General features: G+C 42.3%; 1 protein-coding gene across 4 annotated transcripts in view; it reads right to left on the reverse strand.

The window, feature by feature from the left end:
- The window catches only part of KATNIP (katanin interacting protein), a 264435-nt gene that overhangs the window by 166706 nt on the left and 74577 nt on the right, over window positions 1-23152 (reverse strand). For all 4 annotated transcript variants that reach the window (XM_077275294.1, XM_077275295.1, XM_077275293.1 and 1 more), the window contains exon 13: window positions 1776-1982. In XM_077275294.1, the coding sequence (XP_077131409.1) occupies window positions 1776-1982 (207 nt within the window). The remainder of the gene's footprint in view (window positions 1-1775; window positions 1983-23152) is intronic.

Consider the following 23152-nt stretch of genomic DNA (forward strand, 5'->3'; position numbering starts at 1 on the left):
TTTGATTTATTTGTATTTATTGAATAAATTAGTTTGATTTTATTCAGGACTTTGTGTACTCTCTTTTGGTTCTCTTGTGTGGTATAGTTATTCGAGAGGGTTCTGAGCTAAATTTAGCATCCCCATGATGTTAATGGAGGGGAATTGATTTCTTAGGAAAGGTTGTCTGCTCTGGAGTTTGTGTTTCTTAATATAAAAAAGTACAGTATTTACAAGAAAAGGTATAAAAGGATAAAAATAAAATGACACACAAATATTCAAAACAGAGAGGAAAACAAAAGAAATATCTAAACGTTTCAGTCTAAAGTTATTCTTCTGTTTCCTTAAGGGAAGGAGAAGCGAATTAGTGATCACAATCAGCACAGGCCATCCCTCACGTAAATACCTTTTCATTGTGAAACCCATCTTTTCATATGTCTGATCCTGGGCTCAGGTTACCAGGACAGCCTAGATTATAATATTAAAATTGCTGGTCTGTGACTGGACCGTGGGCTCATTTAGCGACAAGCACCTTGCATTTTTAGTACTTAGTGTTTTCAATCACCCTCTCCTGATAGTAACAAGCACTACAATGACCATCTATACACACTTTTAAATGGAGAGTCACTAGGCTAAAGGTACCGTCACACTCAGCATATTTGCAACGAGGACAACAATCCGTGACGTTGCAGCGTCCTGGATAGCGATCTCGTTGTGTTTGACACGCAGCAGCGATCTGGATCCCGCTGTGATATCGCTGGTCGGAGCTAAAAGTCCAGAACTCTATTTCGTCGCCAGGTCGGCGTGTATCGTCGTGTTTGACATCAAAAGCAACGACGCCAGCAATGTTTTACATGGAGCTAACAACCAGCGAGAACGATAAGTGAGTCGCCGTTACGTCACTGGATCGCTCCTGCATCGTTCTGGAGCTGCTGTGTTTGACGTCTCTACAGCGACCAAAACAGCGACGCTCCAGCGATCTAGTTTAGATCGGCTCGTTGTCTATATCGCTGCAGCGTCGCTGAGTGTGACAGTACCGTAAGGTGTCACAATTGACACCCTCAGTATTCTTTCCAAAGACCCCTTATGGTTCGGAGTTCCTGTAGTTAGAGTAAATAGACTCCATGATCTTTGTGTAGAGATAGTCCTGTGGATGGCAGACAAACTAATCTTACTTTATTGATGTTACAACTTTCTATTCCATAGAGATACCTGCAAATATAATGTTATGAGAAGATCAGCTCCGATGTCTATATGTTGACATATGCCACCCCTTTGTTTATTCTGATCTTTTCATATGTCTGAAGAATGGTGCTCTGAGCCCAACATAGCAGCTATGGAGGGGCACATGAGCAACCCATTCATCAGCTGCCTTTTATGAATATCACTACGCACGGCACTGTGCATTCTCTGGTTTTCCTTGCTATTGACAGCCTCTCTTAGTAGACATGTTTCACCTAGAGTTCACCACGCAGGGAAGATCAAAATAGACAAGGGGGTGCTGGTATACAAGTAAAGACATCAGGGCAGATCTTCCCATTGCATTTTTTGGTAAATGAGTTTTCTCCTGGAATATCCAAAGGACGAGACTTCAAAATGTAAGGTGTGCAATCCTTCTCTCCCGACATCATCTGTGGAGGGACATTCGCGGGGCCCCCAGACTGGCAGCTAACTTTTTAGAGCCATCTGCGATTAGTCAGTGAGAAGCAGAATGTGATTCACTTTGGGAATAAGTGCATGGAAAATAAAAACCTGATTATATTAATTTACATTGCGATATTTATTAAAAACATTACCTGAAATTTTCCATTAACCAAACAATGAAGATCTCCAGGAAAAGCAACATTTCTTATGTCCACATCATGAGGGGAAACATACATCTTCTGATCCTTCATATTGAAGAACTGAATCTCTGTTAACCCGACACTGTAAGGATTCCCCCAGTTGGATAGAATTTCCACTGTGATGTATATTGCATCTCTTTCTGCTAGAGGTGAACGGACCTAGAAAAAAAAAGGTAAAACAAGAAATTAGCATTCAATAACATAAAATTAAGGGTCAACTGATAGATATACATTATGTGGAAAGAGTATACAGCTCTTAATCATAAACAATCACACATTTCATGCTGCCCAAACCACAGCAATTATGGATCAGAGTCTCGTTGCAACCAGGTACATGTTTCTCTAAAATGCTCCAGTGTTTCAAGGAGAATATAGATCCAGCAAAGGGCAATAGCTGTAGATGCAACTAGTTCAGAGTCTGTTCTCCCAGCACCTCTGTAGGGAATTAAAAGAGGGGCGCTGAGATCTCCAACTATATTATCTCTGAAATGCTGGAGTACTAAAGGAAATTTGTCAGTAGGGTAGACCCTCCTAAGCCGTCTATATGGATATGCAGGTCATAGGAAGCTGAATAACATGACACCAGAATAGCTACGATCCAATGTCATATTCCAGAGACATCTATGCTTTCTTATATGTAAATGAGCTGTTCGGATCTATGGGCCAAACAGAGATCTGTATGAGAATCTGCCTCCAGAGGTTATTTTACATGGAGGTATTACCAGTGTGATGGCCGCTCTCTGCTCTCCTGATCTCACTGCGGAGCTGTGTGTGGTTATAAATGACACATCTACAGGTTCCTCTCAGTGTTTCAACTTCTGTATCACAGGGTTGCAATATTGTTGCAATAATGCAGAGCTCAAGAGCTGCAAAGAATGTGAATGTAAGGAGAAAAAAAGTGTTGTTTTACTGTTCAGTGTTACATGCTTCACACTGGTAATGAGAGACTGTGACAGACTGTCAAGTACCTGCCCCTGAAGACAATTTGGGTAGTGTGAATATTGATTTGCAGTTGCATTGCGTTTTCTTGTGTAATGTGAAATGTGCAAAGTGTTAAGTACTGATGATGCTGTGTGAGTAAGTAACTCTGGTACACTCAACCCAGGGGTAGAGAAAGTGTTGAAAATATACTAGTACTTACGTAGTGATAGAAACATTAGAATAGATGATTAGTGTACAGTAATAGGAATAATGTAGTATACAGTTAAAAGTTTGAGACCAGCCCAGCATGGGAGTGGGTTGGGTCAAGTAAAGAAGATAATCACTTCCTGGTTTAGTTAGAGAAAATGTGAGGTTTGTGACTAGACAAAGTTCAAGGTGCAGTGAGCTGGAGTCACATGGGAGTACATATAGTTCTGGCAGCATGAGTTTGCACCAAATTTCCTGCAGACCTTCCTGTAACATCCAGGTCCTACGGCATGAACTAGGCAAGAAGAGTGTGCCTGTTGTGAATTAGACTTTTTTGGCTCCCTCTTGTGGTTACTAGTGATATGACTCTGGGATTTTCTTCCCTCAGTTTGCACCCAGCTGGGTCGTTAGTTCAGGGGTGTTGCTATATAAACCTCCTGGATCCTTAGTCCAGTGCCTGGCATCGTTGTAATCAGACACATTCTGTTTGCTCCTATCTGCAGGTCCTGGTTCGTGCAAAATTAAGCTAAGTCCTGCTTCTTTGTTTTTTGGGTTATTTTCTTGCTCTCATTTTTGTCCAGCTTGTACTAAATGTGATTCCTGACCTTGCTGGAAGCTCTAGGGGGCTGGTGTTCTCCCCCCAGGCCGTTAGACGGTTCGGGGGTTCTTGAATTTCCAGTGTGGATATTTTTGATAGGGTTTTTGCTGACCATATAAGTTATCTTTCTATATTCTGCTATTAGCTAGTGGGCCTCTCTTTGCTAAATACCTAGCTCATTCTTACGTTTGTCTTTTCCTCTTACCTCACCGTTATTATTTGTTGGGGGCTTGTATCCAACTTTTGGGGTTTATTCTCTGGAGGCAAGAAAGGTCTTTCTTTTCCCTTCTAGGGTTAGTTAGTTCTCCGACTGGCGCGAGACGTCTAGAATCAACGTAGGCACGTTCCCCGGCTGCTGGTATTTGTGGTGCTAGGATTAGATATATGGTCAGCCCAGTTACCACTGCCCTATGAGCTGGTTTTCTGTGTTTGCAGACTTAGCAATTATTCCTGAGACCCTCTGCCATTGGGGTCATAACAGTGCCTTAATCCCTTCCATACAGTGGCATGTAAAAGTTTGGGCACCGTTTGTCAAAATTACTGTTAATATGAACAGTCAAGTAAGTTGAAAATGAAATGATATCTAAAAGGACTACAGTTAAAGATGACACATGTCCCTTGTATTTTAGGCCAAAAATATCCTTCTATATTATTTCAAAACACTCTTTTTCGGTGATTCCTTTGTATCAGTTCATACTGCACCCACACACACAAATGATACACCATTTGAAAGGTAAACTTGCCCCCTTCAGCAAGAAAATAGCCAAACAAACCACTCATCATTAATTTTCATAAAACTGCAGTAAGGAAAAATGACCTGCAGGTGGCACCACACTACCCCAAAGCATACTAATACAAAGCAGAAACAAATCCTAACATTTGCCTTGGGAACTTTCCAGCTTGCCGAACTCCTTGCCCAGCCGATTTCAGGCAGGTACATATAAATTATTTGCTACATATGTGGAAGTAGAATAAAAGTAAAACTTTACCTGGGAAAAAAATGGTAAAATAATCTGCAGATATTACTTTTTTTTATTATTATTATACAATGGTGGAAATATGCTCAGTTATGGGGTCAATTCTCCTTCATCATGGTGTCAAAGTGGCACTGCTGTACAGGGAGCTGCTCCGTTCACATACATAGGGCGGTGTTGCACTTCCCTACACTGCAGATAGATGGCAATGCTGCTGTAGAGGGGAAAAAATGCTGCTGCCCCTGTTCTTTTGCAAAGTCCTGACAATCAGACCCCTTCTGATCAGTAAGTAAAATACCATTTTGTTTAATGTTGGGGGGGATCTCCTTCAGGCTGGAGTCACACACAACGTATAAAAAAAAATTGGTCCGTACACAGATGAGAATCGCAGAAATGTTCCCTGAACAGTGATCCGTATATCATCCGTGTACAGTGCGAGGATGCGATTTTCTCACATGTAAGCATCCATGTGACATCCGTATGGGGAGATTTTGTCACCGGCCTGCAAAATGGACATATAATGGATCCATGGGCTCAAATGTTTGTGAAAACATATATACAGTATATACAGTACAGACCAAAAGTTTGGACACAACTTCTCATTTAAAGATTTTTCTGTATTTTCATGACTATGAAAATTGTAAATTCACACTGAAGGCATCAAAACTATAAATTAACACATGTGGAATTATATACTTATCAAAAAAGGGTGAAACAACTGAAATTATGTCTTATATTCTAGGTTCTTCAAAGTAGCCACCTTTTGCTTTGATGACTGCTTTGCACACTCTTGGCATTCTCTTGATGAGCTTCAAGAGGTAGTCACCGGGAATGGTCTTCCAACAATTTTGAAGGAGTTCCCAGAGATGCTTAGCACTTGTTGGCCCTTTTGCCTTCACTCTGCGGTCCAGCTCACCCCAAACCATCTCGATTGGATTCAGGTCTGGAGACTTTGGAGGCCAGGTCATCTGGCGTAGCACCCCATCACTCTCCTTCTTGGTCAAATAGCCCTTACACAGCCTGGAGGTGTGTTTGGGGTCATTGCCCTGTTGAAAAATAAATGATGGTCCAACTAAACGCAAACCAGATGGAATAGCATGCCGCTGCAAGATGCTGTGGTAGCCATGCTGGTTCAGTATGCCTTCAATTTTGAATAAATCCCCAACAGTGTCACCAGCAAAGCACCCCCACACCATCACACCTCCTCCTCCATGCTTCACAGTGGGAACCAGGCATGTAGAGTCCATCCATTCACCTTTTCTGCATCGCACAAAGACACGGTGGTTGGAACCAAAGATCTCAAATTTGGACTCATCAGACCAAAGCACAGATTTCCACTGGTCTAATGTCCATTCCTTGTGGTCTTTAGCCCAAACAAGTCTCTTCGGCTTGTTGCTTGTCCTTAGCAGTGGTTTCCTAGCAGCTATTTTACCATGAAGGCCTGCTGCACAAAGTCTCCTCTTAACAGTTGTTGTAGAGATGTGTCTGCTGCTAGAACTCTGTGTGGCATTGACCGGGTCTCTAATCTGAGCTGCTGTTAACCTGCGATTTCTGAGGCTGGTGACTCGGATAAACTTATCCTCAGAAGCAGAGGTGACTCTTGGTCTTCCTTTCCTGGGGCGGTCCTCATGTGAGCCAGTTTCTTTGTAGCGCTTGATGGTTTTTGTAGCTGCACTTGGGGACACTTCTATTCAGTAGGACTATCAGATGTGTATCCACCAGACCTCTGCACAACACAACTGATGGTCCCAACACCATTTATAAGGCAAGAAATCGCACTTATTAAACCTGACAGGGCACACCTGTGAAGTGAAAACCATTTCCGGTGACTACCTCTTGAACCTCATCAAGAGAATGCCAAGAGTGTGCAAAGCAGTCATCAAAGCAAAAGGTGGCTACTTTGAAGAACCTAGAATATAAGTCATAATTTCAGTTGTTTCACACTTTTTTGTTAAGTATATAATTCCACATGTGTTAATTCATAGTTTTGATGCCTTCAGTGTGAATGTACAATTTTCATAGTCATGAAAATACAGAAAATTTTTTAAATGAGAAGGTGTGTCCAAACTTTTGGTCTGTACTGTATATATATTTCAGTGACACACATACCTCTCTGTGTTCATCATCTCATTACATACATTTACATTTGACCAGCTTGATTTTCCTGAAATTGCCTGCTCCCCTGACAACCAATATGTGAAAATTTTGCACAGGCCAACTAGTATATATATATATATATATATATATATATATATATATATATATATATATATATATATATAGTCATTTTTTACATGTTAAAAATTACAAAAAGGAAGATGGGCCGATGCAAAAGTTTGCACACCATGCGGTCATACAGTGTAGGAAACACTAAGTGCAACACAAACGGATAAGGGGAAGGGAACCCAATACTATGGAAGGAGGGAGTGGAGACCCCTAGGCACCCTGTCTGCCCTAAGCATCCTTATATAGGTTCCGCACCTATTGCCAAGGATACCTAACCCCTGCCTGACAAAGGCGATAAGTTCTGCATAGGGAAGGACATAATGTGCACTAGTCAATCCCGACTACCACTAAAGACAGATGGGATACACAAACAAGGGGAACACTTAGCTTGATTAGACTCAGAGAGAAACACAGACATCCTTCAAGCAGCAGAGGAAGATAGCCGACTGCTATAGCTCCAAGCCTCAACAGGGAAATGGAAATATCACCAGCAACTCCCCGTAGCAAGCTAGGAGTTATAAACACCCCGATCCAGGTGTGTCTACTAGAGTCGGGAGAGGTTGCCACTAGGTCCTAATGTCAGAAGGACTAAGAAAGAGTCTGCAAAGCAAACCGCTGAGACTTTCTGCAGCAAGATGCAGTGAGACGGTCTGCAGTCTCTTCCACACCCATGACACATAGATGGTTGGTACCTAATAGAACCCTCTTTTAAAAGTATCACAGCTTGTAAACGGTTTTGTAGCCAGTCAACAGTCTTTCAATTCTTGTTTGAGGGATTTTCATCCATTCTTCCTTGGAAAATTCTTCCAGTTCTGTGAGATTCTTGGGTCGTCTTGCATGCACTGCTATTTTGAGGTATAGCCAGATTTTTAATGATGTTCAGATCAAGGGAATGTGAGGGCCATTGTAGAACCTTCAGCTTGTGTATTCTGAAGTAGTCTATTGTGGATTTTATACATGTGTTTAGGATCATTATCCATTTGTAGAAGCCATCCTCTTTTCAACTTCAGATTTTTTTTACAGACGGTGTTGTTTTCATCAAGAATTTGTTGAAATGTCATTAAACCCATTCTTCCCTCTACCTGTGAAAAGTTCCCTGTGCCATTGGCTGTAACACAAGCCCAAAGCATGATTGATCCACCCCCATGCTTAATGGTTGGTGAGATGTTCTTTTCCTCAAAATCTGTGCCCCTTTTCTCCACACATCTTTGATTACTGTGGCCAGAAAATTCTATTTTATCTTCATTGGTCCACAGGACTTGTTTCCAAAATGCATTAGACTTGGTTACAAGGTCTTCTGCATACTTCTGATGCTGAATTTTACGGTGAGGAAGCAGGAGAGGTTTTATTATGATGACTCTTCCATGAAGGCCATATTTGTGCAGAGGTCTCTGAACAGTAGAACAATGTACCACAACTTCAGAGTCTGCTAAACCTTTCTAAAGGTCTTTTGCAGTCAAGCGGGGGTTCTGGTTTGCCTCTCTAGCAATCCTCACTAAAATTTTGCTTAGTCTTCTGGGTCTTCTCTTGACCTCAATGGGAAAACTTGAGAGGGAGATGTAACAGATTTCGAGAGAGCTGTGGGGCAGGATGGGAAATCCCTGGGGCTGACAAGAGGTTTAAGCGTAGGAATAGTCCGAGATGAATGTAAGTAAAGGCTTGAAACATACTGTGCTGACAAAACTGTAGGGTTGTGTGCCCGATACTATGTGTTAAAGACTGATGAGCTTGAACTGTTTATTAATTGGCAGCGCTTTGGACGCAGCACATTTCCGCTGCCGGCTTTTGAATGCAGGTGAATCCGCATGTGTTCATTGAAATGTGCGGATTCACCGCATCCAATACATTGTCTGGGTGAAATTCATCTTGCGGAGACTCGCGTCTCCACATGCTAAATAGACATGCTGCGGTCTGGTAAAGAAGCGCCGCATGTCCATCTCAGCAGGTAAGGTGCGAGCATCTGTGCCTGCATAGTGAGCATGGGATTTCTTGAAATCCCATCCACTATGCTGTAACATCTGGATGCTGACAAGTACGTAGAGTCCAACCTGCAGCGTTTACTGACCGAGTGCACCTACCCTTACTCCAACTGAGGAAGAATGATTTGTGCAGGTAGGCCTCAATACAGTATATTGCAGGTCCCATATAACACATATAGTAAAATGCACTCCCCATAGCCCTCGATAGAGTATAATGTAGTCCCCTAATAGAGCATAATGCAGCCCCCCTCAGAGTATAATGTAACCCCCTCAGAGTATAATGCAGTAATGCAGCCCCCTCACAGCATAATGCAGCCCCCCAGAGTATAAAGCAGCCCTCTTACAGTATAATGCAGCCCCCCACAAACACACAGTACAGTGCAGCCTCCCACACACACAGTACAATGCAGCCCCCTAAGAGTATAATTCAGCCCACTCACAAACACACACAGTATAGTGCAGCCCCCCACACACAGTATCGCGCAGGAGACACACACATTCGCACACTATAATGCATACACACACTCACAAAATACTTACCTCTCCTCCTCGTTCACATGACTCTCTCTCCTCCATCACGGCTTTCAACTGCCGATAAGTTGAATGCGCGATGCAGGGGAGGGCCCTCTTTCTCAAGGGCCCCATAGTGGCTGGCTGGGGGTCCCTGGAGTTGCCAGGGCCCTAAATGGCTGCCTGGTCTGCCTGCCCCTAACGCCGACCCTGCGCCCTGGGTACCTTGCAGTAACTTCCCCTTTCATGTAAAATAACTTCTGGAGGCAGATTCTCATGCAGATCAATGTAAGGCCCAATATAATGAACAGCTCATTTACATATAAGTAAAATGTGGATTACTTTGAAATCAGATCACAGATATCAAGGTATCATTTTATTGAGCTTCCTACGACCTGTATGGACACATAAATGAATTAGGAAGGCTGATCGTACTTTTAACCCTTCACGGCAAAGGGAGTATATTTATGTCATATGTTGTGTCCCTGCCTTTGATGTGCGCTTATGTGCGGCTCAGTGTACAAAGTAAGGCCCATGAAATGTCAAGAGGGTGTCTTATCACCCTGTAAGACTTAAACAGTCACGTCAGAGTTAAACAGTCACGTCGGGTAATGAACTGCAGGTCTTTTTTTAGAGATTGTGTGATTTGTGTCCCATATTAAATGGATTTAGCTTCCACTGGTATTGAAGAGGTTAAGGACCCTGGTAACTACCTCTTCCTATAAAAACTGGACAGACCTTGTGCCTGCTGGTGAAACACTCGTCTTCCTGTGCCGTGTGCTAAAGCTAAGTGGTTTGAGTAGAGTTGTAGTAGCAGTGATCTGTGGTTTTCTGTAGTACATGTGTATTTATCTCCTTATCCCTGCTGCCATTTAGTTTATTCCTCCCTGTCCCTATTCTTCTCCCTATTGTTGCTTAATGCTTTTGTATGATCAAGGTTTTCTGTTATCCCTGTTTAGTTTTGGTGTCTTGTTTACCTTACATTTCTGTTCCATGCCTCATGGGGTGGTGGAGGGGACAGATCAGGGTTTTACAGGAGCTAGTGAGGTCGGAGACTCACACCACTCTACCTTGAAGAGTACACCCGGGACAGAGATAGTTAGGGTCCCAGTTCCAGGTGCAGTTTGAGGCCCCTCTTCCTTACAATAGTAGTGTGACTTTGGTGTGGAAGAACATGGTCAGACACGCAGAGCCTTCACCTCAACTCCATCCAACATTGTTGGGACTAGATTGGAAATTGTCAGACCTCACAAATGCTCTTCTGGAAGAATGGGTAAAACTCCAACACACCCCCAATATCTTAAAGAAAACATTCCCAGAAGAGTGGAAACAATTATAGATTCAAAATAGGTGTGGAGGGGGTAGCTCCATACTAATGCCTATGGATATAGAATGAGATGTGATAATAGCTCCTTTAGGTGTCGCATGTAGGTGCCCTAATACTTCTAATAAACAAATTTTGAACACAAAGTTTTAACATTATATGTAATAGTGTAGTTAATAAAAAAAATATATATTTTCCTGTATCATGGGATCATCGCATTCAATTCCTTTATTATCAGAAAAATTACTTTGTATGGTCCATGCAGCAGTCATATAAAAAGTCTATGTCCAAACAGCGCTGATGCCTTGTCCAAGTGACTATCCAATACACTCTCTCCGCAATTGCACTTAGATTACACCTGTGCTCTTTTCTTTTTGCTTTTCATCCACTCTAAATATATAGCTACACTTATGTGAATCATTGTACTTGGCTGAATGCATGATATGGGCACACAGCTCTACATAAGGTTTGTTCTGTCTTTGTTAAAGTATGATGCAAGACGTAACAAGTATCTCTCCAGCACTTCAATATGAGACGCTTGCTGCCTGAAAAGGTTATGGTTTTTTTTATTTCGTGCAGATGATTTTTTCCTTTTCCTGGGATACACGATGCAGATTGTACACCCACACATCTTTGAAATAAGGTTCTAATTTTATAATTATGCTATGAGACATTTCACAGCATTCTGCATATTACATTAATGCCCAAACTGCATTATTTTTTGCTCAATTGAATAATATTTATTGTTGATTACATATATAAAAATGTACATGTAAGAATTCACGGTTCCCACAATGAGCTGTAGCTCCTCACAGCCAGAAACACTCATGCAGCCCCAAACCATGACACTCCCACCACCATGCTTGACTGTAGGCAAGACACATTTGTCTTTGTACTCCTCACCTGGTTGCCGCTACACACGCTTGACACCATCTGAACAAAATAAGTTTATTTTGGTCTCATCAGACCACAGGGCATGGTACCAGTAATAAATGTCCTTGGCCTGCTTGTCTTCAACAAACTGTGCTTCATTTTTAGAAGAGGCTTCCTTCTGGGACAACAGCCATGCAGACCAATTTGATGCAGAGTGCGGCCTATGGTCTGAGCACTGACAAGCTGACCCCCGACCCCTTTAACCTCTGCAGCAATGCTGGCAGCACTCATATGTCTATTTTGAAAAGACAACCTCTGGATATGACTTGGAGCACGTGCACTCAACTTCTTTGGTAGACCATGGTAAGGCCAGTTCTGAGTGGACCCTGTCTTGTTAAGCCACTGTATGGTCTTGGCCAGATCAGTTTCAGGGTGTTGGAAATCTTCTTATAGCCTAGGCCATCTTTTTTTCCCAGGTACTCAGAGCATTCTTTGGCATGAGGAGCCATGTTGAACTTCAAATGACAAATGAGAGAATGAGAGCAATAACACCAAATTTACCACACCTGCTCCCCATTCACACCTGAGACCTTGTAACTAGGATTGAGCGACTTTGACTTTTTTAGGGTCGAGTCGTGTTTCGCGAAACCCGACTATCTGAAAAGTCGAGTCGGGCGAAATCGGCCGATTACTGCGAAAAGTCGGGGATCGGCCGGAACACGAAACCCAATGCACGTCAATGGTGAAAAATTCATATCTCTTTTCTCTCTCTCTCTCTCTGTCCCAGCACAGGAAAATCTCGTGTTACACATTGCAAATCCCCACTGCGCACAAGCGATAAATGATGATAGCCGTGCACGTCCCTAACCCCTATGTCATCACTCTGCCCACGCTCCTTCATTGGCTGAAAAAATGGCGCTAAACGCGTCATACAAAACGCGACTTTGGCGCCAAGATCGCGTTCCGCATGACCGATCCCACACTGGGATCGGGTCAGGTTTCATGAAACCCGACTTAGCCAAAAGTCGGCGACTTTTGAATTTGTCCGATTTGTTTCGCTCAACCCTACTTGTAACATTAATGAGTCACATGACACTGGGAGGAAAAATGGCCAATTGGGCACATTTTGGTAATTTTCACTTAGAGGTGTACTCACTTTTGTTGGCAACGGTTTAAACATTAATGACTGTGTGTTGAGTTATTTAGTGGGCACAACAAATTTAGAGTGAGACAATGTAAAGTAGTCAGTGTACAGCTCATATAACAAAGTGTCATATCTTCAGTGTTGTCCGATGAGAAGAAATAAAAACATTTACAAAAATGTGAGGGGTGTACAACACACACACACACAATTCTCCCCCCCCCACCAAAAAAAAAAAAACACTTACTGCGTTTACACATTTTACAATAACACACACAAAAAATGCAAGCCAAAATATAAGAAAAAGCCCCAAACATTTATTTAGAATATATACAGTACATAGATACCTTGTATAAAAATATGAGAGAGAGAGAGAGAGAGAGAGAGAGAGAGAGAGAGAGAGAGAGAGAGAGAGAGAGAGAGAGAGAGAGAGAGAGAGAGAGAGAGAGAGAGAGAGAGAGAGAGAGAGAGAGAGAGATGGTATACATAAAAATATGTGGCATACAGAAATAAGGCCTGGTTATATAATTTAATAAAACCATATATAGTTGTACATACACAATTCGTATATATGCTGGGGTGGATCTCAAAAGTAGAATGTATTGCCAGAACCGTTAACAAATTACTCCAAGTAAGCCATCTATAGGAGGTTACATGTATAGCAGACAAGAAACATCAGAAGAAAGTATAATAGTGTATACGTATGGTAAAATCAGTCAGGGAGAGTTCACAGACCAGATGCCTGCCGCACCCGACGCGCGATTCCCATAGAAATACTTCGATAATGGGTGTCTTGTATTTTTCTTGGTGATGTTGTTAATGTGCTCAATGAGAATATGACTTGTAAGACTAAAGGACATCCATTATGGAGACATATAGCTGAACATGTAGGATCAGCTGTGGGGTCCGGTATTTGAGCGATACAATAGGTTAAACCACATGAGTATTTCTGCAGTTCATGCTCCTGACAATAAATCGAGATGTATTTGAAATACATGAATTCTCTCATGCTGTGCTCATCACTAGCATGTCTGTCTCTCATGGGATTTCCATATTTCCATGAATATTGTGGAGTGTATATACATAAATAACACTGTGTGATAGAAATATATATATCATGTAGATCTCACTTGCATGTATACTGCTCTATAATCATATATACTCATATACTCACAGCTAATATATACATTATAATCAATGGTTTAAAATGGCTGACAATGAACTGATATAAACCAGACAGATTGTATGGGGTTTTCCATCTCAAAAGCGGAAGAGTGTCAGATGTATTAACTGCTGATCAAATGTCTCAACTTTGTCCTAGATACAGAGCTCAATTCTAGTTGCTTGGTCAGCAGTCATATGAGCATTAATCACAATATTCCATATATGTTTAGATAACAAATGACAGAGGAGCTAGACAATATGGTAATTAACTCACCACCCCTAACAACCCCTAACCACTCCTTTCTATATGCTATCATAAAAACTATGTATGTACAATAAAGTACCAGTATTGATGGAATGTTATTGACACAATGGTGTGCAGTCTCATTCCTTGAGCGCTCAAAATACTCAGTCTTATTGGGAGCGGCCACAGCACACACATGGAAATAATTTGGGTTGGATAAATATATCCCTATCAACTGCTGTAACAGTATCATACTACTGTTTTAAAAATAACTAGAAAACAATTTATTTTATTTTTTTACCTTTTAACAAAAAAAAAAAAAAAAGTAAAACATTAAAAAGTGAATTTAAATCTAAATTTAAATTTAAAGGGATAGCAGGAGTAAAAAAAAAAATAAAAAAATGTTTCTGCCCATACAGAAAGAAGCATTAATCTGAGGACCCATGCAGTTGCATGATTACTAAACTTGTTGCCTTTTAATAATTTCTAGCAGCAGGGGGCGTCATTAGGAGCGGGCTGCACACAGTGGAGAATTTGGGGCAGCATAGTTTATGGCGAGATACACAGGGCATTATTATTCCGAGCAGTCTCCTCCGAGATTACTACGTAGAACCTGCACACTGAATAAATTCTACGTGATTCATCTGTGACCTTTTGCATGATGATTTAAAAAAAAAACTCGGATTCCAGAACTATTTCCTATTTGACTATTATGATTATTAAAAATTCCTTGTATTATATATTTGGAGAAATATGTATTTCATATACTTGGACTCTTAACCCCCTTATAACTGAAACACAAAAATGGATGCAAGACATTCCTTTTAGCTACAAGCAATGCAACAAATTTTTTTTTAAAAAAAATAGAGAAAAATAGGCAATTAAAAAAAAAAAAAAAAGCTTTTAAAATTATCACAAAGATAGATGAAAAATTTGTATTTTAACACTGTGTGCAATTCAGCCCCCTAAAGCGTAAATCCTATTGTTTGTTACTCCTACGTGTAAATTAACGAGTAGATGTAAGGATGTAGTCACACTGATGGATACAAATGCCCATAGTATCTATGACAAAAAATGGATGCTTATAAGAAGAAACTCCGTGTGCACTGCTATATACCGGTGCAGAGACCAGGTACCCAAACCATGTTTTTGTATATACCTTTGTTTCTTTTATGTCTGGTTTATGTACCGCATTGTATTGCATTTTACTTTTCCTTAATATTGTAGTGACTGATGAAAGCCCATTGTGGGGCTGAAACGTTTCCAGTGCTACTTCTCATAATAAATGTACAAAATATACTGAAGTTGAGTGCGAGACTTTTTTCATACTGCAAAAAATGGATGCTGGCACATTTAGGAGGGCTGCGCTGCGGGGAAGTAGAGCCTTGGCATTCCAAAAGTTTTTATTAATACCAACGCGTTTCTGAGCTGGACAGCCACCTTTCTTAAAGTATGAAACCAAGCAGAAATGCGTTAGTATTAATAAAAATTGTTTTGGAATCCCAAGGCTCTTCATCCCCGCAGCGCAGCAATCACAAACATAACAGCATCCATTTTTTTGCCAGTATACATCTGGAAGAACCCTTTCCTACATCCTCGGAGCAGCAGCAGCTTTCCATGCCTTTAGGCAAGTGCTACAGTCGATTATTCCCATCCATTACCAGACGGTATTTCCCTATTTTATGTCCCTCTCCAGAACTTCTCAAAGTATCCATGAGACTAATTTCATTAGATGGATAGCAAGAATGTATATTTATCATCCATCATGGTGATGTAGAGTAGCATACCTTTTCGCAAAAGATTATAAAGAGATGGTTAGGGACAGAATTCTTTGTACAGTGACAAGTTTTGGCGTTTAGCCGTTTCCCAAAACATATTCAAGATATAGTTACGGTATATAATCAATATGAGCTTAAAATACTGACTCAGCTTTAATCTGAGGCTATTCACATCCAAATTGGAGAAAGGGTTGATGAATTACAGCTATATATAATGTAGCTGCCTCTTTTTACAAGGGACCAAATGTAATTGGATAATTAACTGAAAAGATCTGGGCTGCATGGGCTTTTCTGTTGTTAATCAATTAAACAGGGAAAAGGTCTCAGGCTGATTCCTGGTGTAGCATTTGTATTTGGAAGAGATTACTGTGAACCCACAAGATGCGGTCAAAGAAGCTCTCAAGTCAGACCATACCTACGCTGAAGAAAAAAAAAAAAAAAAAAAAACAAGAAACCCAACGGAGGCAAAATGTTAGGAGTGGCCAAATTAGCAGATTGGTACATTATAAAAAAAATAAAAGCTCACTGATGAGCTTGGGAACTCAAAGTCCTGTATGTCCACGGAAAACAACAGTGGTTGATGAGTGCAAAATCCTTTCCATGGTGAAGAAAACTGTAATTAGACCAACCGGCAATTGTGTTTCCAGGAATCCATCCTGACAGCATCATGGAGGAGGTCCTTCTTATCCTCACTGGGACAGGAAAAACACTGAGGGATGGAGACGGGAGGGTTCTTTTAACCTCTCGTTGCTTCCTGTCACAGTAAGGAAAAGGATGTCCTCCGTGGTGCTGTCAAGATTGGAAAAACTCCTTCATAGCATCCGCCCAAGTGAAGAACACTCTCCAGTAAGTAGGGGTTTCAGTATCTTTAGACTTCATGTAAGAGCAGAAAAGAAAATAATTCTCCAGCGTGTAGACTTGGATAAATGGTCCAGGTTATTCAAACAATTCCGATAAAAATCATGGTCATACAGCAAGTGGTAGAGTACCCATTATGACCAACGCATTTCAACCTGTGAAGGTCTTAATCATGTTAGTGCAGCGCCCCAGAGTCCTGGTCGTTGCAGTATTGTCGCTCTTCCACTGGGGAAAGTGATGGTACGTCTGATGGTACTAAGGAGTTCACCTGACCAGGTATCAGTCACACACTACACTTCACACTCCGGCCACCAGGGGGAGCAAAAGGTTCTATTTACTAGGCCACTCCTCACACACGGGTAAAACTGGTGGGTTGGATAGGAAGTCAGGGAGAAGCTACCTGGGTTTGACCCAGAGAAGACCTGTCAGGCAGACAGGGGGGAGAAGGAGGAACATCTGAGCTGTAGACAGAGGTCCCTGTCAGAGACATAGCAAGAAATAGAACGTTACGGAGCTGCGCCTGCACCTCATTGCGGCAGCATCCTAAGGAAGGACAAGAAGCGAAGTATATTGTGGAGAAGTGAGAAACGAGATCACAGCACAAGGAGATAATACCAGGAGGAGTCCTGCCTTAAGATCGGCAACATCCTTCTGAGGCGCGTAGCCGGTGGCCGGAACACCGAGGGAGTAATAGGCTCTACGCATTACTTCAAACAACGGCAGGACAGTTAATTCCAAGTTGGCTGCCCAACCTTTAACCTAATGAAGACAACGGAGGCAAATTGTGGGAGAGGGGCGTCACTAGGGTCCCTATAAAATAGCTCCAGGCCTACCCCGTCATACGGGTCGTCCTAGCCATACCATCTGGGGGATGGAGAGAGAACATCGGAAATATACACGACAGTTGTGAGGACTATCCCGTGGTGCTCAGCAGGGAGGTACTACAAACACAGGCGCTAGTAGGAAGGCTACTGATTTCCACCTGCAAAGTGAACTCTGGATGTGCCTTCGGATCGGCCGGACTCAGCCAGCCCTGTGAACGGTACTCTGGACTGTGGACGCTGAAGTCTTCAGTAAAAGGTAAAGAGACTGCAACGTTTGTGTCCTCGTTATTTATCGCACCTTACAACATCCACCATTACCACCTACTCTTCAAGGGAAGCCCTGGGGACATACTTCACCTGTGGGAAGGTATAACATCTAGCTGCCATTCAATCACCCCAGCGGACCCCTAGCAGCGTCGGTCACCCTGACCGAACACCACAGGTGGCGTCACGAACACTTGACAAACTACACCTTTAATTGGGCGCCCCTTAGCAGGGTCACGGACTGGGTCGGGCCACCGTGACATCCCCAGAACCGAGACAGAGGGACCCGGTACCGAGTACCCCACTGCCCTGCGCCTGGGGGCGATCCATTACCATACCATGATTAAGACCTTCACAGGTCGAAAAGCATCAGTCATAATGGGTACTCTACCATTTGCTGTTTCACCATGACTTTAATTGGAATTGTTTGAATAAACTGGACCTTTTATCCAAGTCTACACGCTGGAGAATTATTTTCTTTTCTGCTCTTACTTGCGGACAATGCCTCTGATCAAGGCACCTCCGTGCGTGAATTCTACTTTACTCAGACTTAAACCTTTGTGCAAATTGATATACCTGGATTCCTGCTAAAACTGGTGAGCTGAACTCCATTCCTTTTTCCCCTTCCCCATTTGCATTCATACTTAGACTTCATGAGAGCAAATACAGAGGGTTGACATGGAGCAAACCACTAACAGTTCTAATCACGCAGTTAAATCCGCATGTCTTCAGTGAACCATGCAGATTTATCGCATGTAATGAATGGCTATGGGTGAAACTATGCAGTGTCTCTGCTGCAAATAAGGCTTCTTTCACACTTCCGTTTTTACAATCAGCACAGGATCCGTCAAAATGTTGAAATGACGGATCCTGTGCAGATTGTGGAAAATGTGAGCACTGGGCCCGTCTTTCTGATTGCCCCTTCGAGGCTATGTGCACCTGTTGTGTATGCGTCTTCGCAGCAGTTTCCCGCTGCGAAAACGCATACACAACACAACCCAGGTAAAAAAAATAAAAATATATTGCAGTATTCTCACCTACCGGCGTCCCGCGCAGCGATGCTCCCGGTAGCTAGTGTTCCTAGTAATACATTGCGAAATCTCGCGAGAATTTAATTATTATTAGAATTGCATAGGCAGCATCAATAGTAAAAAGAGAAAGAGAGCGAGAGAGAATTTCCCTGACGGGAAATTCTTCCACGCATGCTCAGTTTGAAAAGACGGGACCCGACGCTGGATTCCTGCTTTTCACAGTCAGCGACGCATGACCGATTTTCCGACGTGCAGAAAAAACGTTCCTCTGAACGTTTTCTCTGCCCGATGGACCGTTTTTTTACGCAGGATCCAGTGCACGATGGATGAAACAGATGGCCATCCGTCACAATTCGTCGCTAATATGAGTCTATGAGAAATGCAGGATCCTGCAAATCTTTTTTGCAGGCATTCTAAAAAAAAAACAAAAAAAAAAACGACGGACTGTGACTGGAGCTGAAAGACGGAAGTGTGAAAGAGGCCTAATTAATTAAAGTGCCGCTGCTTGTAAGCCCTCACCACGAGTAAGCTAAGTAAGCCCGCACCACGCAGTGCTAAATAGAAGCACAGTGGCCATAGGATTTCTATAAATCCCATCCACTGTGCTTCTAATGTAGAAAGCAGTGCAGGCGAGCCGTGTCCAAAATACTGCTATTCCTGATTGTGGGCATGTACCCTAAAGAAACTGTCTAGTTCTGGAAAAGCATTGTTTGGACAGATGAAACTAAGATAAACCTGTACCAGAATGATGGGAAGAAGAAAGTATGGAGAAGGTTTGGAACGGCTCATGATCCCTATAACAGCCTTTGTAAAACATGGTGGAGGCAGTGTTCTGGCATGGGCATGTACACTCACTGGCCACTTTATTAGGTACACCTGTCCAACTTCTTGTTAACACTTAATTTCTAATCAGCCAATCACATGGCGGCAACTCAGTGCATTTAGGCATGTAGACATGGTCAAGACAATCTCCTGCAGTTCAAACCGAGCATCAGTATGGGGAAGAAAGGTGATTTGAGTGCCTTTGAACGTGGCATGGTTGTTGGTGCCAGAAGGGCTGGTCTGAGTATTTCAGAAACTGCTGATCTACTGGGATTTTCACGCACAACCATCTCTAGGGTTTACAGAGAATGGTCCGAAAAAGAAAAAAAATCCAGTGAGCGGCAGTTCTGTGGGCGGAAATGCCTTGTTGATGCCAGAGGTCAGAGGAGAATGGGCAGACTGGTTCGAGCTGATAGAAAGGCAACAGTGACTCAAATCGCCACCCGTTACAACCAAGGTAGGCCTAAGAGCATCTCTGAACGCACAGTGCGTCGAACTTTGAGGCAGATGGGCTACAGCAGCAGAAGACCACACCGGGTACCACTCCTTTCAGCTAAGAACAGGAAACTGAGGCTACAATTTGTACAAGCTCATCGAAATTGGACAGTAGAAGATTGGAAAAACGTTGCTTGGTCTGATGAGTCTCGATTTCTGCTGTGACATTCGGATGGTAGGGTCAGAATTTGGCGTAAACAACATGAAATCTTTGGGATGTGGTGGAACGGGAGATTCGCATCAGGGATGTGCAGCCGACAAATCTGCGGCAACTGTGTGATGCCATCATGTCAATATGGACCAAAATCTCTGAGGAATGCTTCCAGCACCTTGTTGAATCTATGCCACGAAGAATTGAGGCAGTTCTGAAGGCAAAAGGGGATCCAACCCGTTACTAGCATGGTGTACCTAATAAAGTGGCCAGTGAGTGTATAGCTTCCAAAGACACTGGGCCAGTAGTGTTCATTGATAATGTGACTGAAGGCAGGAGCAGCCGGATGAATTCTGAAATGTTCAGGGCTATAGTTTCTACTCAGATTCAACAAAATACAGCAAGGTTGATTGGCGGCGTTTCACAGTACAGATGGACAATGACCCAAGACACTGGGAAAGCAACCTAGGAGTTTAAGACAAACAAGTGGAATATTCTGCAATGGCCGAGTCATCACCAGATCTCAGCCACATCGATCAGCATTTCACATGATTAACGCAAAACATAAGGCAGAAAGACCCACAAACGAGCAACAACTGAAGTCAGCTGCGGTAAAGGCCGGCAAAGCATCACAAAGGAGGAAACAACATTTGGGGGATGTCCATGGTTGCCAGAATTCAGGCAGCCATTGCCTGCAAAGGATTCTCTACAAAGTATTAAAAATAAACATTTTATTTATTATAAGGTTAAATTTGTCCAATCACTTTGCGCCCCTGAAATGAGGAGACTTTGTAGGAAAATGGTTTTAGGATATTTTTGCTCAACCACTGTAATTAAACCTGAAAGTCTGCACTACACTTGCATCTCAGTTGTCTCATTTTAAATACGGTAAATAAAAAATAGTGTAATGCAGAGCGCAAATCACAGATTTTGTCACTGTCCGAATATTTTTGGACCTATCTACAGCTCTGGCAAAAATTAAGAGACCACTGCAAAATGTTTAGTCCGTCTGATTTTTATAGGTATAATTTTTAGTAAAATGTAAATTGTTCTTTTATTCTATAAACTACTGACAACATGTCTCCGAATTTCCAAGCAACAAATTTTGTATTTTTTCTGACAAAGAAAAATGGTCAAAATTAAAACAAAACAGTGCTTTCAGACCTCAAATAATGCAAAGAAAACAAGTTCATAATCATTTAGAAACAACAATACTAATGTTTTAACTCAGGAAGAGTTCAGAAATCAATGATTTGTGGAATAACCATGATTTTTAATCACAGCTTTCATGCGTCTTGGCATGCTTTCCACCAGTCTTTCACACTGCTTCTGGAGCAAAAATGTAAGCAGTTCTTCTTTGTTTGGTGGCTTGTGACTATCCATCATCCTCTTGATTACATTCCAGAGGTTTTCTATGGGGTTCAGGTCTGGAGATTGGGCTGCACATGACAGGGTTTTGATGTGGTGGTCTCTTAATTGTTGCCAGAGCTGTATATACACACTGATACATATACTGTATTTTTCGTACTATAAGACGCACTTTTTTCCTCCAAAAATTTTGAGGAAAATGAGGTGTGTGTCTTATAGTCTGAATGTACCTGCTGTAGCTGTGAATGGGGAGGTGGGGCAGCGGCGGAGCAGCGGATCACAGGAGTCAGCTGCTGCAGCTAACCCCTGTGCCAGCTGCTAAAGAGAAATGAATATTCACTGCTCCCCACACCCATAGTCCTGCCCACCTCTATGCACTAAAGCCTGTGCCGAGAGGTGGAAGGTACTATGGGTGCAGAGCCCAGTATATATTCATCCCTCTTTAATAGCGGACACATTGTTAGCCGCAACACTGTCTCCTGAACCCACTGGGCGATCACGTATGCCTGCTACTAAAGGGAATGAATATTCACTGCTCTCCACTCCCATGGGCATGGAGAACAGTGCATATTCATTGACCTTTAATAGCGGGCATAGTGGCCACAGCCGCCGGCTTCCTGCAGCGGCAGGGCGAGCACTGTGCCTGCTATTAAAGAGAATGAATATTCACTGCTCTCCATGCCCATGGGAGTGGAGAGCAGTGAAAATTAATTCCCTTAAGTAGCATGTACACGTGTCAGCCCAGCCGCTGCAGGAAGCCAGCAGCTAACCGCGTGTCCACTATTAAAGATCAATGAATATTCACTGCTACAGAGCCCATAGTTCCAGGTGTGGAGAGCAGTGAGCATTTCGGCAGTTGTCCTCTGCTTGTAAGTATCGCATTACGTCACTCCCATGTGCTGCTTACAAGTATAAATCATCTGCTGGCATCAGAATAGGAAGCTGCGAGGGAGCGCAGGGAAGGTGAGTAGAATGGTTTGTTTTTCTGATGAATGCATACCAAAATGGGGATGGGGCCATGCATACCAGGATATGGAAATATATATATATATATATATATATATATATATATATATATATATATATATATATATATATATATATATATATATATACATACATACATACATACATACATACATACATACATACATACATACATACACACACACACACACATACACACACATACACACACATACACCAGGATTATGGATATTAGTAGAGAACTGACCATCTTTTGCTTTCATTTTTTTTTCAATTTTCTTTCTCTAAAACCTAGTTACCGTATATACTCGAGTATAAGCCGAGATTTTCAGCCCATTTTTTTGGGCTGAAAGTCCCCCTCTCGGCTTATACTCGAGTCATACCCAGCGGTCGGCAGGGGAGGGGGAGTGGAGACTGTCTAATTATACTCACCTGCTCCTGGCGCGGTCCCTGCAGGTCCCTGGCTCCCCGGCGCTGCAGCTTCTTCCTATACTTCAAGGTCACATGGTACCGCTGATTACAGTAATGAATATGCGGCTCCACCTCCCATAGGGGTGGAGCTGCATATTTATTACTGTAATGAGCGGTAA

Source organism: Ranitomeya variabilis, chromosome 7 (genome assembly GCF_051348905.1).
Source record: "Ranitomeya variabilis isolate aRanVar5 chromosome 7, aRanVar5.hap1, whole genome shotgun sequence".
In the NCBI taxonomy this organism is placed as follows: Eukaryota; Metazoa; Chordata; class Amphibia; order Anura; family Dendrobatidae; genus Ranitomeya; species Ranitomeya variabilis.